The sequence below is a fragment of the Myxine glutinosa genome, chromosome 9 (genome assembly GCF_964187855.1).
Source record: "Myxine glutinosa chromosome 9, kmMyxGlut1.1, whole genome shotgun sequence".
NCBI classification, from domain to species: domain Eukaryota; kingdom Metazoa; phylum Chordata; class Myxini; order Myxiniformes; family Myxinidae; genus Myxine; species Myxine glutinosa.
The window spans coordinates 62,284,648-62,300,852 of record NC_136269.1 but is presented as its reverse complement, the minus strand read 5'-3'; the positions used below and the strand labels follow the sequence as shown (position 1 = coordinate 62,300,852).

General features: G+C 41.9%; 1 protein-coding gene across 3 annotated transcripts in view; it reads left to right on the top strand.

The window, feature by feature from the left end:
- The window catches only part of SPTBN1 (spectrin beta, non-erythrocytic 1), a 221,542-nt gene that overhangs the window by 116,399 nt on the left and 88,938 nt on the right, over positions 1-16,205 (top strand). For all 3 annotated transcript variants that reach the window (XM_068129086.2, XM_068129087.2, XM_068129088.2), the window contains exons 3-9: positions 2,544-2,695; positions 10,757-10,930; positions 11,385-11,476; positions 12,148-12,228; positions 13,116-13,231; positions 13,521-13,633; positions 13,733-13,920. In XM_068129086.2, coding sequence (XP_067985187.1) covers positions 2,544-2,695; positions 10,757-10,930; positions 11,385-11,476; positions 12,148-12,228; positions 13,116-13,231; positions 13,521-13,633; positions 13,733-13,920 — 916 coding nt within the window. The remainder of the gene's footprint in view (positions 1-2,543; positions 2,696-10,756; positions 10,931-11,384; positions 11,477-12,147; positions 12,229-13,115; positions 13,232-13,520; positions 13,634-13,732; positions 13,921-16,205) is intronic.

Sequence of the window (16,205 nt, the reverse complement as noted above, 5' to 3'; positions counted from 1 at the left end):
GCAGCTTCATTGCGTTTTTATTGAGCCTATGCAAGATTGTGATGTCCTCTTCCGATGGTAACTGGCATCCGATGGTGAGGTGTATGGGCATTGGGCAGTGAGGCGAGCAATCGGACTGAGGCGTAGGTGTGTAGGGTTTGGTGCAGAGATGTGTGTTGTGACGCGAAGAGAAAGAATTGCGCAAAAAGGAATGAAGAGTGTGGAGAAAGCGAGTGTAGGGAATTGGAGACGGAAAGGAAGAGAGAAAAAGAAAGACGAGTGTGATGGTTCAAGTTGCTGAAGGGAGAAAAATCGTGCTTCAAGCAGTGCCAAGGCTGGTCATCCTTGGCAACACATGAGTCCCAAGTTCAAGTGAATAATAATGGAGGAATGACAGACTTATCCTGCAGAAAGACAGACAGGCCTGATGTACAATGCTTATATATCCATATTAATATGATATATACTTAATAGGTAATGACCAAATAATTAATGACGAGTCCTCTGCACTTCTTCCTTTATCCCGTTCACTCCTCCCATCCCCTTTCTCATGGTTCTGGGACCCTCATTGGTGCAGAGGCCATGAGGGTGGACCCTCAGCGCTGGTGATTGGCTGGGTCCCATACCTCTGCCCGGCAACGTGGCCCTGTTGGTGGGACGGAGCCTCTGATGGATTTCCCTGGGAAGGAAGGGGGGGGGGGGAAGGAAGGGGGGGAGGGGGAGGAAGAGAATTGGCACGTACCTGCCACTTCAGTAACTGATGGATTCCTGTTGAGGGGAGGCATTGGTGATGTCCTTTGAGTGGACTGGGGAGCCTATTGCACATGATTCTCCACTAGAGCAGAAAAGAATAAGGTGGAAATGGCATGCTGTGTGTGCAGGGTTGGTGTTAAATGGTTTGAGTCCAGGGTGTATAAAGGAAAGAACATGTACTGAAGCTAATATTCACAATGGTTATGGATCCACATTAATATGATATACAGTCGTGGCCTAAAATATTGGCACTCTTGCACGTTTTTCAAATAACTCGATTTTCTCTAAAAACCCCAAACCATCACATCACAGAACCTTCTCCATGCTTGACTGTGGGGAAGGTGTTCTTTTCTGTGAAGGCTTCATTTTGTTTTCTGTAAACATAGAGATGTGCTTTACCAAAAAGCTCTAATTTTGTCTTGTCTGTCCACAGAACATTCTCCCAGAAGGAATTTGGCTTGTTCAGGTATGTTTTGGCCAACTCCAGTCAGGCTTTCGCAGCAGTGGGCTCCTCATGGGTCTCCTAACATAGAACCCCCTTTCATTGAGTTGGCGACGGATGGTGCAAGTTGAAACTGTCGTACCTTGTGTCTGAATGTCAGCTTGAATCTGTTTGGCAGTTGATCGAGGTGCTTTCTCCACCATTCGAACAATCCTTCGCTGCAATCTTCGATCAAGTTTTCTCTTGCGGCTACAGTGCCATGGGCCTTTAACTTCCTGATAACATTGCGTACGGTGGACACAGGAACATCAAGGTCTCTGGAGATGGACTTGTAGCCTTGAGATTGTCCATGCTTGGCTACAATCTTGTGTCTGACCTCCTCAGACAATTCTCTGGGTTTTTTTTTTTTGGTTTTGTTTCTCTTTTCTCCATGCTCATTGTGGTACACACAGTAACACAAAACAGCAGAATGACTCCTTTTCACTATTCAAACTGGTGGAATGAGTGATTTTTATATTGCAGGCACCTGCAACTCTCCACAGGTGAGTTCAATTCCAAAGTAAAGGAGAATCACCTGCTTGAAATCTAATTATTTCTAACAACTTCTAAAAGGTGCCAATAATATTGTCTGGGCCATTTTAGGATTTATGTGTGGAATAAGCTAAGATTTAGTTTTTTTTCAGCTTTTTTTTGTTTCGTTCCACTGCAAACCAATGGAATACATACGTGGATACCAAAATATTTTTAAATTTCAACAATTTTCTGGAAGAAATGGTGCATTATTTGGAAAAAGTGCAAGGGTGCCAATATTTTTGGCCACGACTGCATATACTTATTAGGTAAACGGAACACTCTGACATAACTTACTTTAATGTGGATGCACTTTGTCCTTCCTGGGGTTTACAACCGTGACAATATATATAGTAATAAGCATGATTTATTTTTCGATCGGGATGTCCTCTTGTTCTTCATTTTTCTCTAACAGTTGTTGTTTTATGTGCTCTTTGCCTGTGTGTACTGTTTTTACACATTTTATAAAACTGAAATAGTGATTATTCCTGTTGGTTCCTGTGTTCATTAACTTTGGCCATGAGCGAGTAAAGCTAAGTTATCGGTGTGTGCAAGCTAATCGTTATCGGTGTGTGCAAGCTAATCGAAGATCTCTCTGCTTTCCAATCCACTATTTGTCACTTTGTAGTTTTAATGAACCCATCCGCTTTGTCTCTTTGGAGTTTGGCTAATAGAAAGACCAATCCTTTATAGTATATAAATTAAGCCATTAATTAGAAAATTTTAATGCTACTTTTACCTTTTGCAGATCCTCTCCATCCATCCATGTCTATTAACATTTGCAAATTTAACTTTGCAGATGAGCGTGAAGCTGTGCAAAAGAAAACCTTCACCAAGTGGGTGAACTCGCACTTGGCTCGTGTCTCCTGTCGGATTTCGGATCTCTACACAGATCTACGCGATGGCCGGATGCTCATCAAGTTACTGGAAGTATTGTCTGGAGAGCGTCTGGTACGTTTTTGACCCAGAATAGGCCACCTGAAGTTTTCTTTTGTGATAAGAAAATGGAAAATCTCATTCGACATTAATATTCCATGTGACCACTAAGTAATGAACTCAAGCTCAATTTGAATAATACTTTTTTCAGTGCTAGATTTCAAAATGCCCCAAAATCTAATTGTTTTGACACTTCAGGAAGTCATTAGACTTCCTATGTAGGGATAGCGAGAAAAATAGCGAGGAAAAAAAAAACCAATCAAAAATATCAACATCATAAAAAGACAGTGGTAAGTTGTTTGGATTTCCCTCTTGTGTTGCTTGTGAATGCATTCAAATCAAACGAAAGAAGGGTGATTACTAAGTAGAGTATTATAATTACCCTGCCGTTTTAGTATTATCATTACCCACGCATGTGAAGTGAAAAGTGGGGTTAAGCAATTTGTTCATGTCCGTTCTTGTCAGTTTATGATCGAGGAACAACTTGCTTAAATTGAATGTTATATTTTGAACACAAATCGGAAAAAGAATGGGAAGGCAAGTTTGCCGTTTAACAGTAATTTTTCTCTGAATTTGTCCTGACCGAGCATGCGCAGAGAGGAGTGAGATGATATTTTTTACTCTGTCTGCATGTCTGGCAGTTGAACAAAATTGAACATCATTCCAAGTGGGAAACTTACTGTTGTTAAGGACGTTTATAAAGGACACAAACAGGCACGAATAACTTGTATGTAACATTAGATATGGTGGTGTAATAGGCACTGTCTAAAATGGCAGTAAAACCTTGAATTTATGTATTTATACTACTTACAATCTTTTATTAGGGTACCAAGCAATTCTGGCTGGTACCCTATTGACACCTCCCCCACCGATGGTGGACAGAGGTTGTATTCAACCCTGTTTCTTTGTTTTGTCTATTTGTTTGTTTGCCTCTGGCTGTGAACAGAATATCTCAATATGAACAGATTCTGATGAAACTTGGTGGATAGGTTCGGTGTGCGACAAGGAAGAATTTATTCAATTTTGGTGAAGATCCGTATCCGGATACGAGATTCTTTCTTTTTTTTCTTTTTGCTTCTAGTGATTTTTCACCATTGAGTGGTAGGGCCAAAAACAATATATCGCTCTATTTTAAAATGTGGACGGATTATGACATTTTGGCAAAACTAGGTGGATGAGTGGTTAGGTGACAAGAACAAGACGAGTACATTTTGATTCAGACCCAATCAGTGGGATACAAAACATGCACTGTTCAGCCTGGCGGAGATATGCCTGTTACCAAGTGCCGTTCTTGTGTTTGTTGTTTCTTCTTCCTCTTATTATTATTATTGTATGTTATACTTCCGCCCCATTTGGACGTATATTTGCTTTTAAATTACTTTTCTCTGCATCCGCTTGTCTGATTGACACAAAAAATTCCACACGAGCTACTACCCATGGAGATTTTTGAAATGATAACTATGATGCCATCGGTCATGTGGTATGGCAGCTGTGTTGGAAAAAGAGAAAAACATTGGACCTCTTCTTCTCCGAAACCTCTCCACGGAAAAAAATGAAACTTGGCCCATGTCAAGTACTCCCCATTGAGAACAAGTGTTAACTAGAAAGAGCAATCAGATTGCAGACCCTTGCCAGGATGTGTTTTCAGTGGTTTTTAAGGCTTTTGTGTTCCAAATATGGCGGCCGAACCATGTGACCAATGACGTCCATTATTATTTTTTCTCTACCAATTTATCCTTAGATGACGCTCAAGAAATTTCTTCTTGATCGGATGAAGTTTCGTACTTGTCGAATTATGAAGTCATAATGGAGGCACCGATGACATCATCATTAACATATTTTATTCCCCAATGGAGAGTTCTTTACAATGAGCCATGTCTCGATTTTTCTATGCAGCGCTCTCAGAGATATAGAGGTGCAAAGTTTTTCGGTTTTTCCAAGATGGCGCCCATACCATGTGACCTATGATGTCATAATTATCATTAAAAAATTTTTTACAGGTGGAGTTGCACCTCTGGTGAAAATTTCCTGTCAATCGGACCAATGGTTGCAGAGAAAATCATATTTATTTTGTCCAGACAAAAACAGACAGTTTGCATTTATGTTTAAATTTGCATTTATGTTTAAATTATACAATGGACTACAAAATGTAAATGTTTCATGATATTTGTTATATTGTATCAGCTTTATCTATCAATATTGTTGAAATGAAGATCAAATAGCTGTATGTTGAAATATGTTGAAAAAGTCAAAACTTTACATGGGGTGTACTTACTTTTTCACGTGACTGTATATATATATATATATATATATATAATTATATATATACATGTGTATATATATATATATATATATATATATATATATATATATATATATATTGTTATATATATATTGTTATATATATATTGTTATATATATATTGTTATATATATATTGTTATATATATATATTGTTATATATATATTGTTATATATATATTGTTATATATATATTGTTATATATATATTGTTATATATATATTGTTATATATATATTGTTATATATATATTGTTATATATATATTGTTATATATATATTGTTATATATATATTGTTATATATATATTGTTATATATATATTGTTATATATATATATTGTTATATATATATTGTTATATATATATATTGTTATATATATATTGTTATATATATATTGTTATATATATATTGTTATATATATATATTGTTATATATATATATTGTTATATATATATATTGTTATATATATATTGTTATATATATATTGTTATATATATATATATTGTTATATATATATATATTGTTATATATATATATATTGTTATATATATATATATTGTTATATATATATATATATTGTTATATATATATATATATTGTTATAAACCAAAAAATTTAAATTGAACTTTTGAATAATTTCAATCCCATTCTGAAATCAGTTTTATAGAGAGGACGTCATGGGTCACGTGTCCAGGAAAGAAGGACTTCCAGGAAAGAAGTTGGAATTTCAAAAAAAGTGTATCTGGGGAGAATTAGCGGGGGTAGAAAAGATCAAGGTTTTGAATGGGGGAAGATAAGAGATGGTGGTCAACAGCTGTTTTGAAGACCTGGAGGGAGGAGTGGGATTGAAGGGAGTGGGGGAGTTTGTTCCAGAGGCGGGAGAAAAGGGGAATGAAAGAGTGAAGGTGAGCAGAGAGCCTAGATTTTGGCAGTTTAACCATAAGAGGGTTGCAGGCAGATCTTGTGCGACCTGAAGGAATATTGGGGGGGGGGGGGGGGGGACAGAGCACAGAGAGAGCTGGGGGTGCAAGGCCGGAGAGGAGTCGGTAGAAGACAGAAAGACAACCAACTTGACCTGCCTGCGGTGAGTGAGTGAAAGGCCATCGGAGTTAGCTTCATCACAGGAGATTCCAATGATTCTGAAAGCTTTGGTTTCAACAGCGTGAAGCCGAGCTAGGTGTGAGGCAGGAGCACCGGCCCAGAGGGGGGAACAGTATTCCATTTTGCTGCGGATTAAATCCTTGTATGTGGTGAGGAGCTCAGGTGTGCCAAGGAAGGACTTGGCACGACGGAGGATGCCCAGTCGGCGACTGGCTTTGGAGGCCAGCTTGGAAATGTGGTTTTCCCAAGAAAGATCATGGCAGATAGTGAGACCCAAAAGCTTGAGCGACAGAACTTCTTGGAGAGGATTGTTGAGAAAGTAGATGGGAGGGTTTTCCAGTCGGTCTTTTCGGAGAGACATAGTAAGAGTGTGAGATTTGTCAGGATTGAAAGGCATGTTCCACTTGTTTGACCAGTCTGTGATTTTGTCCAGGTCTGCAGAGAGTGAGGAGGCTGCAGACTGCCGATCTGAGGGATGAGGAATGGAGCGGAAGATAGTGGAGTGCACACATATGTTTAGCCCGGATGTCGGTATAAGCTGTATTGGTGTCCCCGCCACGAGCGGGCGGGGCGTGCCAAAAGTGCAAGGATTATGGGTAAAATTCCTTCGTTTGTCGTCCCCTCTGTCGCCAACCCAGTGTCCATTATGGCAACGCACTCGTATAAACACTTAGATAGGTCCTTTGTGCACACATTAAATAATTCCCCTCCCTTACAACAATGACCTTGGAAGAAAACAGGCAGGAAGCTAGATCGGGGCACCGCCGCATCAGCATGGGCCGCAGCCAGCCACACCACCAGCTGGCCTAGCAACGAGCCTCGTGGCAGGCTATTATAGCCATGCCCAGGAGGACTGTGATTGGTCTGTGGAAGGGACAGAGAACTGCCCCGTGATTGGAGGGAAGGGAAGGACTGGTGGTTGGCCACGAGGGTGGCATGACATGGTGGGCGGGAAGCACTCGGCCAATGGGAGGAAGCCAGCGGAGTGGGAAGATTCTGGAAGACGAGGGTCACCGCGCTGGTTGGAGGGGAGAAAGAACTGACGTCACAGGGCGAGTGATAAAACTGCTGACTCGCCGGCGTTTCGCCCTCTTCCCTCCTCCCGTGCTCTTCCCTGGCACTTTCCATTCCTGTCTCTCTCTGTGCTTCCCTAAAGTTCTCTTCGTGCCTTGTGTTGGAGATCGGCTTCGTGTGGAGATCGCTAGCCCTGTGTTGGACCTTTGGTGCTTTTGGTTCGTCGTGGTGCTCGGTGCTTTCGGTGCGAGTGGACGGGACCTCAGGTGCGACTGACGAGGAGCTTGCAGCGAGGCGCTAGGTGAGGCCTGACAGCGTGCGAACAGGCGCTCACCGAGGCCTGTTTCCCGCCGACATCGAAGCCGCGGCGGGCTTGCGCGCTTGGAGCCGACGATTCCTTGACTGCAGACTACAGACAGTTAAGACGCACCACATTTCACAAATACAAGCCATAATGTTTTATTTTCCTTCATTCATTTTCCTTTGTCTCGTATCCGAAGTGAGTTGTGTGGACATCCCGATTTAGGACATTTATTTATCGTCGCGTTTTCTTGTTCTTGGGTTCCGAAATAAACCTGTTATTTTTGTACATTTTGCCCCGGATTCCCGTTTGTGTTCATTCCCTCTATAGGTACGTGCGTGCACATCTTCCCCTTCATTCTTCCTCCCGTGCTTTTATAGCCGAATCCGTATTTGATCGTCGCCTCCATTGAAGCCGTTCGGTCGTCCGCGGTCCTACGGTGTTAACCGAAGGGATCACGCGACAATATGTTGATGATGATGATGTCATATTGTCATGGTTGCCTCAATTATGACGTTGAAGGAGTCCGGGCTCCAGCATGATACGGACAAAAGGATGGCAAGGCACAAACTCGTCCGAGAAGATATTTATTCGTAAAACCAACTCGGGAACACTGTAAAGCCCGTTTATCGGGCTGCCTTATAAAGCAAAACCCAAAAACCGAAACCGAAAGCCACGCCTCTCAAGCGAGGTGTGCTTCGGTGGTCACGTGATCCACAGGTGTAGCTCATTATACCCGCACGCACGGCACGCTTTGGCGGTCACGTGACCAGCCACTCTGGCGCCAGGGATCCCCGCCGGTGACGTCACCGGCTGGAGCAAGGAGATTCTGATGCCGGTCTTGCTTGGGGGACCCATGGGTCTCTACACACGCCCCCCCAGAATGGACTTGGTCCAGGGAGGTCAACCTGAGGGGGGTCCGGATGACCCGACCGAAACGACCCCTGGCCGGTCGCGGGAGGGGGGGGGGGGGTCCGGTGTGGTGGTGGATGGTCAGACGAGGGGTGTAGTGGACGGGGGGGGGGGGGGGCGGCCGCGCCGCGGTGGCAGAGCCAGCCGTGGCGGCTGGCCAACGTCCATGTGGGCCGGTTTGAGGCGGTCCAGCGAGATCCGGTCCGCCCGGCCGCCGATGATGACGATGAAGGACTTGTTGTCCCGGCGTAGGACCCGGAAGGGTCCGTCGTAAGGTGGCCGGAGCGGCCCCCGGTGCGCGTCGTGGCGCACAAAGACATACTCCGCCGCGCGGAGTGCTGGGGGGACGTAGGATGGGGGGGGGGGGGGCGGCCGAGAGGCCGGGCAAGTCCTCGGGGGGAGGCTGCCGGCCGGGCAAGTCCTCGGGGGAGGCTGCCAAGGTTCCTCGCGGGCCTCCCGAGGTTGCAGTGCGTGGGGGCAGTGCCGAGAAGGCTCGAGCGGTGCACGCGAAAAGCGGGTGAGCCAACCGAGGGGCTGGTCCAGGCCTCGGGGGAGGCTGCCGAGCGCGGTGCGCGAACCTCAGTCATGGCCGTCGTTGTTTCCGAAACTCCAGCATTTCGAAACCGCGTTCGAAACTGCGCCCGAAGCCGTGCGGGAGAAGCCGGCGTCACCAGCCTAGTTGGCTTCCCTGGCTAGGGCGTGTTCGCCGTGTCCGTTCGCAGCCCCCGCATCCGTGCGGGGGCAGTCGGGGTTGCGTGTTCAAATTCGGGGTCACCAGTGAAGGAGTCCGGGCTCCAGCATGATACGGACAAAAGGATGGCAAGGCACAAACTCGTCCGAGAAGATATTTATTCGTAAAACCAACTCGGGAACACTGTAAAGCCCGTTTATCGGGCTGCCTTATAAAGCAAAACCCAAAAACCGAAACCGAAAGCCACGCCTCTCAAGCGAGGCGTGCTTCGGTGGTCACGTGATCCACAGGTGTAGCTCATTATACCCGCACGCGCGGCACGCTTTGGCGGTCACGTGACCAGCCACTCTGGCGCCGGTGACGTCACCGGCTGGAGCAAGGAGATTCTGATGCCGGTCTTGCTTGGGGGACCCATGGGTCGCTGCAACGTCATAATTCGACAAGTACAAAACTTCATCCGATCAAGATTAAATTTCTTGAGCATAATCTAGGAATAAATTAGTTTAGAAAACAAATAATGATGACGTCATCGGTCACGTGGTTCGGCCGCCATATTTGTCCAACATGGCCGATTAAAAAAAAGAAAGAAAAAAAAACATTTCGGCAAGTCCTCGGTCTCTGACCAATTTTTCATCTGTTTGTCTGTCTGTCTGTCCGCACAGAATAAATATGATTTTCTCTGCAACCGTTGGTCCGATTGACAGGAAATTTTCACAATGGGTGCAACTCCACTTGTAGAAGGTTTTAATGATAATTATGATGTCATACGTCACGTGGTTTGGCCACCATCTTGGAAAAACCGAAAACCTTTGCACCTCCACATCTCCGAAAGTGCTGAATAGAAAAAATTGAGACATGGCTCATTGTAAAGAACTCTCCATGGGGAATAAAATATGTTAATGATTATGTCATTGGTGCCTCCATTATGACGTCATAATTCGACAAGTACAAAACTTCATCTGATCAAGATGAAATTTCTTGAGCATAATCTGGGGATAAATTTGTGAAGAAGAAAAAATAATGATGTCATGTGGTTCGGCCGCCATATTTGTTGGAACACAAAAGCCTTAAAAACCACTGAAAACACATCCTGGCGAGGGTCTGCAATCTCTGATTGCTTTTTCTAGTTGTTCTTGCAGTAGCTTTTCTTAAGGGATATTTATTTTATACACCATGTAATAAATAGTGATATATCAATGCAGGAAGTTGTATGAATTTTTTTTTGCACAACTCTTTAAAAACCATTGGTGTTTTAGCAATTGCTTTCCTCAATCGCTCTGTGGTATGGCAATTTTATGGTCTTTTCAATAATAAGGCAAAAATGGTCCTTTCAAGTGACATCATAAGCAGACCTTTACAGTGTAATCTATACATTTTAAGCAATGTAATACAGCGCAGACAATAATTGTAATGAGGAAAATATCTTTATTTATCTGTTAATGTTTTTTTTTTTGTTTTTTTTTTGGTACAAGGTTGGATTTTGATGGTTGGGATACAAATTATAGGATTAAACTGTGCAAGGTGCTCTGTGGAGAGTTCCCATTTAAGGACTTTAAAAAAAATAAGTTTGGATTGGAATTTATGCCAATATAAATATCGCTGGATTCCTTGCTTCAAGCTCATTTTGAGTGCTAAACTCTGATAACATTGTCTGTCTTGCAAAGTGTTATGATGGTCTCTATAAAGGAGCACGGTGATTGTACATTGCATAACTACTTTTAATTGTAACCCCACCTACCTTACGATCCCTTTTGAAGCCCAAACCGACGAGAGGCAAGATGCGTATCCATTGCCTTGAAAATGTTGACAAGGCTCTGCAGTTTCTCAAAGATCAGAAGGTGCACCTGGAAAACATGGGCTCGCATGACATCGTTGATGGAAACCATCGTCTTATCTTGGGCCTCATCTGGACCATAATTTTGCGATTCCAGGTTTGAGATGGGTCTGCCATAGTTGTGTGCCAGTTTGGTGATTGTGTAATGTCAGCATTACACAATCTACATTACATTAAATCTACATTAAACCACAATGCGCAATACAAATTGTGCATTGTAAATTTTGGTTATCACATAATCAAAATATAACTATCATTGATTTGCATTATATCTTTACCCTTTTCCCAATATATAAATGTGGTTTACCTTTGTTGGTAAATGTGGTTTACCTTCCTGTTCAATTCCATAAATTCAGTATCTCTAGCTGTTTACCCACCCTCATGTTGGTTATCCAATGCTAATTTGTATTTTTGTATTTCCAATATAATAAATTAATTTGTATTTTCCAATCACATTTTTCCATTTTTAACATTTTCCATATGACTTGAGATTCTGCAATCTTGTACTCCGGTTATAGTTTTTGTCTCATTTGCAATCTATATGTGAACAGATTCAAGATATAAGTGTGGAAACAGAAGATAATAAAGAAAGAAGATCGGCAAAGGATGCACTCTTGCTGTGGTGTCAAATGAAGACTGCGGGGTACGTTTTGTTACTTTTATTAGTATTTTGGAAATACTTTATTCGTAAATACCTGTTCCTGGAACGTGACCCGGCGAAGAAAGATGCCGAGCTGTGCAATTAAGTGATTATTTGAGAGATTCGTTGATGTTTTCTTGAAGAATTTTTTTTTTTGCACTTCCCGTTTTAAGTCAGGATTGGAGACTTGCCCAGCTGGACAGGCGGAAATCAGAAGTGGGCTGCCTCCCTCCCCCCTCGCGTGGAGGGAGATGAGAGGGAGCTGTTATTTTCAGACTATATACATACAAATAATTGCTTTATTTTATATAGGAGGATGGGCTCTTTCTTGCAAACAACATTTTTTTTTTTTCATAAAGCCAACAGGATTCAAAGTTGGGTTTGGCAGATTATGTTGATGGTTAGCATTTACATTTTCTACCAAGTTTGATGGTTTATTTGGCAAACTTGGCTCCAGCTTGAGCTGTGTATTGTTTATGGCATTCTGGGCAGCAAGTCAAGCATGTTGTTTAAAGACATTGCGTATGTTGATATATTATCAAGCTTCCTTTGCCCTAGGCAGAGAATCATGTTTCTTTAACGATGTTCTGCCAGTCATTTACAAAATTTGCACAGCTGCGTATGTGTAAAGTTTACCTTTTTGAACTTTTGACATTTTGCAATTGTTTCTCCAGGTATCCCAATGTAAACATTCACAATTTTACTACTAGTTGGAGGGATGGACTTGCTTTCAATGCACTCATTCACAAGCACAGGTAATTTAAGGTTCAGTTTGTATTTTTCATCCATAATTTTAGTCAACTAATTTCATTTTCCCATACTATGTTGCTATCATTATTTACTCTAAACTCCTCACCCCCACAGTCCCAACTCTTGTTTACTTGTCTTTCCCATGCCACCAGCATTAACTTGTTTGTTCTGATGATCAATTTTGTTTTTGCTCTATTAAGTCAGTCCACACTCCAGATGTCTCTAATACCTAAAAATATTCACAAGTGAAAATTTGTCAAAATTAACTTTCTACAACTTTCTCCAGAAAGTAACCCACATAAATACGAAATATTTCTGAAACAATTGTAATTGTTTTTTTTTTTTTTCACTTTTGTTTCAGAATTAATAAATGATCACAGAGCATACATTCCAAGATATAACGATCACCTTGAATTAATATTTTGTACCATGTGTAGTCCACAGGTGATTATCAGTGAGAGTAGTGGTACGTTATTGTCGGTCATTTGTTAAAATTGTCATGTGCAAGTAATTAATTTTGGTGCCTTTCTTCTTTCAGCTGTCTATTTAATTCTTCATGAGTTTTCTGGTGAAACTTGATGATTCAAAATTGCTTAATACCTTCTTTTTTGTCATTGATTTTAAACCTTCCTTTGTTATTAATGTTCAAAGGTAATAGCATCAATCATCTTGGCTTTAATAAGTGAGGTTGTACATATGGAGGAGTTTATATCCTGCAAGGCATTTTTGTTTGACATTTTAAAGGGTTTTATGTTAAAACCGGAATGTCATTGTGGAATTGTCATGTTTAACTTGTTTACAATACACTGCTTAATTTGAAGCCTGGTTACTACCTATGACACCTTGAGCTCGTTGGTTGTTTACAAAACATGTTTGTATTCATGACTGGCAGGCCTGATATTATTGACTTTGACAAATTAAAGAAGTCAAATGCACACCACAACCTTCAAAATGCTTTCAACATGGCTGAGCAGCAGCTGGGGCTCACCAAACTGCTTGATCCAGAAGGTACAGCTCATATACTTTCTTTCTACTTGACCACTGCTTTGATCTGGTTTACCTGTTACATTTGCAGTTTGACATTAGCTTCTCTTGCTCGTATTTGCAGTGTAAGGCTTGCAAATTACCTTCTCTAACATTTGATTTGTGTAGTTACATTACCTATTTTGCAGAAGAGCTGTTGACTCATGCAACTTGCTATAGTGCCATGGTAAATTTATTTATATTTTATTTATCATTTAAGTTACATTTTCGTTGAAGTAGCCTGGCTAATTGTGACATGCATGGTGTGCATCAGATATCAGTGTTGATCAGCCGGATGAGAAATCTGTTATTACCTACGTTGTGACCTACTATCACTATTTCTCCAAAATGAAGGCGCTTGCTGTGGAGGGAAAGCGGATAGGAAAGGTATTATGACCACCATTTTGGCTATTTATCAACCATACAGAAATTGTTTCGCCGAAAATGCCTCGTTGTAAAATATGTTGTCATTGTGCTCCCCACCAGGTGCTGGACAGTGCCATAGAGACTGAAGAAATGATCGAGAAATACGATACACTTGCCTCTGACCTGCTTGAGTGGATAGAGCAGACAATAATCATCCTTAACAACCGGAAGTTTGCCAACTCGCTGGCTGGTGTGCAGCTGCAGCTACAGGCCTTCAGTACCTACCGTACAGTGGAGAAACCACCAAAGTATGTGCCAGTGACCAAGCCTTTTAGGTGCCCATGCCACTAAATTTCCAGGCTTGCTTGGTGGTTTCTATATAAAACTCCGTTGTTTTTCATTTGTCATCCTAGGTTTGCATTTATTTTTAAATTAGTTGGCGAGCCAGCTACGTGGTGCTGTCTGGTGGATAGGCAAAGCTTTCAGTCTTATTTGGGAAGTGGAGTACACAGTGCCTTCAGAAAGTATTCACACCCCTTGACCTTTTCACATTTTATTGTTACAGCCTGAATTTTATGGATTAAATTGAGATTCCACTCACTGATGTACACATAATACTCCATAATGTCAGAGTGGAGTTTTTATTTTTTTTAGAAATCTTTACAAAATAATGAAAAATTAAAACCTGAAATGTCTTGAGTCGATAAGTATTCAACCTCTTTGCTATGACACTCCAAATTGAGCTCAGTTGCATCCAATTTCCTTTGGTCACCTTTCAGATGTGTCCACAACTTGATTGGAGTCCATCTGTAGCTAATTCGATTGATTGGACATGATTTAGAAAGAAACACACCTTTCTATACAAGGTCCCGCAGTTGACAGTGCATGTCAGAGCAGAAACTTTACCATGTAGTCCAAAGAACTGTCTGTAAAACTCTGAGATAGAATTGTGAGGAGGCATGTATCAGGGGAAGGGTATAAAACAGAGTGTTGAAAGTTCCCAAGAGCCCAGTGAGCTCCATCATTAGGAAATGGAAAGAATATGGAACAACTCAGATTCTTCCTAGAGCTGGCCGTCCGACCAAATTTAGCAACTGCACAAGAAGGACTTTGGTTAGGGAGTTGAACAAGAAACCAATGACCACTTTAAGAGAACTACAGAGTTCTTTGGCTGAGATGTGAGAACCTGCCAGAAAGACAGCAGTCTCTGCAGCACTTCACAAATCTAGGCATTATGGGACAGTGGCCAGACGGAATCTACTCCTGAGAAAAAGGTGCGTGACGGCACGTCTGGAGTTTGCAAAAGGCACGTGAAAGTCTCTGAGAGCATGAGGCAAAGGATTCTATGGTCTGACAAGAATTGAACTCTTTGGCCTGAATGCAAAGAGTTACCTCCAACAGAAACCATCGATACTGTGAAGTGTGGTGTTGGCAGCATCATGCTATGGGGATACTTTTCAGTGGAAGGCACTGGGAGGCTTGTAAGGATAGAGGGAATAATGTGTTGAGCCAAATACAGGCAATTCCTTGAGCAGAACCTGCTTCAGAGTGCAAAAGACTTCAGTCTGTGGTGAAGATTTACATTAAAACAGGACAATGACCTCAAGCATACAGCCAAAGCAATAGTGGAATGGCTTCACAACTAGAACATGAAAGTCCTTGAGTGGCTCAGTCAAAGCCCCGACTTGAATCCCATTGAGAATCTGGACCGATGTGGACTGACTTGAAGATTGTAATAGGAATGGGAGACTCCCCAAATCCAGATGCTCAAAGCTGATACAGACATGCCCAAGAAGACTTGAATCTGTAATTGTTGCCAAAGGCGCTGCTCCGAAGTATTGACTCGGGCATGAATACTTGTATAAATTAGATATTTCTGCATTTAATTTTCAACGAATTTGTAAAAATTTCTAAAAACATGTTTTCACTTTGTCATTATGGGGTATTTTGTGTTGATCGGTGATGATGTTTTTTAAGTTACACCTGTAACAACAAAGTGTGAAAAAGTCAAGGGGTGTGAATACTTTTTGAAGGCACAGTATTTTCAAGTGCAATGCGCTTTACATTGCTTATAATCAAAATTGATAATCCCTTATTTAACTCTTTAAAACATAAAGTTAGTTATGTCACAGTTATCCTCCTCCATTAGCTATAGCTATTCCTAAATATATGATACTTGAATGCCTTGCATGCAATACTCCTCCCTCAACCCCACCCCAATGCCTATCTCCTTCCAAATTTCCAGTTTTCCCTCTTGAGAATTTCCTTCTGTGTCCATCTTCTCCACCCCATACATCCTCTCCGCCCCTCCCTCCCCTCCCACCCCCCGCCCATTGCTCCCCACACCCATGTTTGCCCAAGTCTGCCTCTATCTTGGCCTTCAACTCTGCTGTTGGTGTTTCTTCCCTCTTCTTAACTGCTCCCTTTGTCCTGATCCGTTCGATGGACTAATACTAGCTCTTCCACGAGCCTCTACTATCGATGCAATTATTTACTTCCATAATTTGGAAATTGGTTACTTCTTACTGTTTAGTCACATTACCATTTGTCCTTCCCTCCTCTTACTCGTAATTCATCCAAACGTCATTTCCTT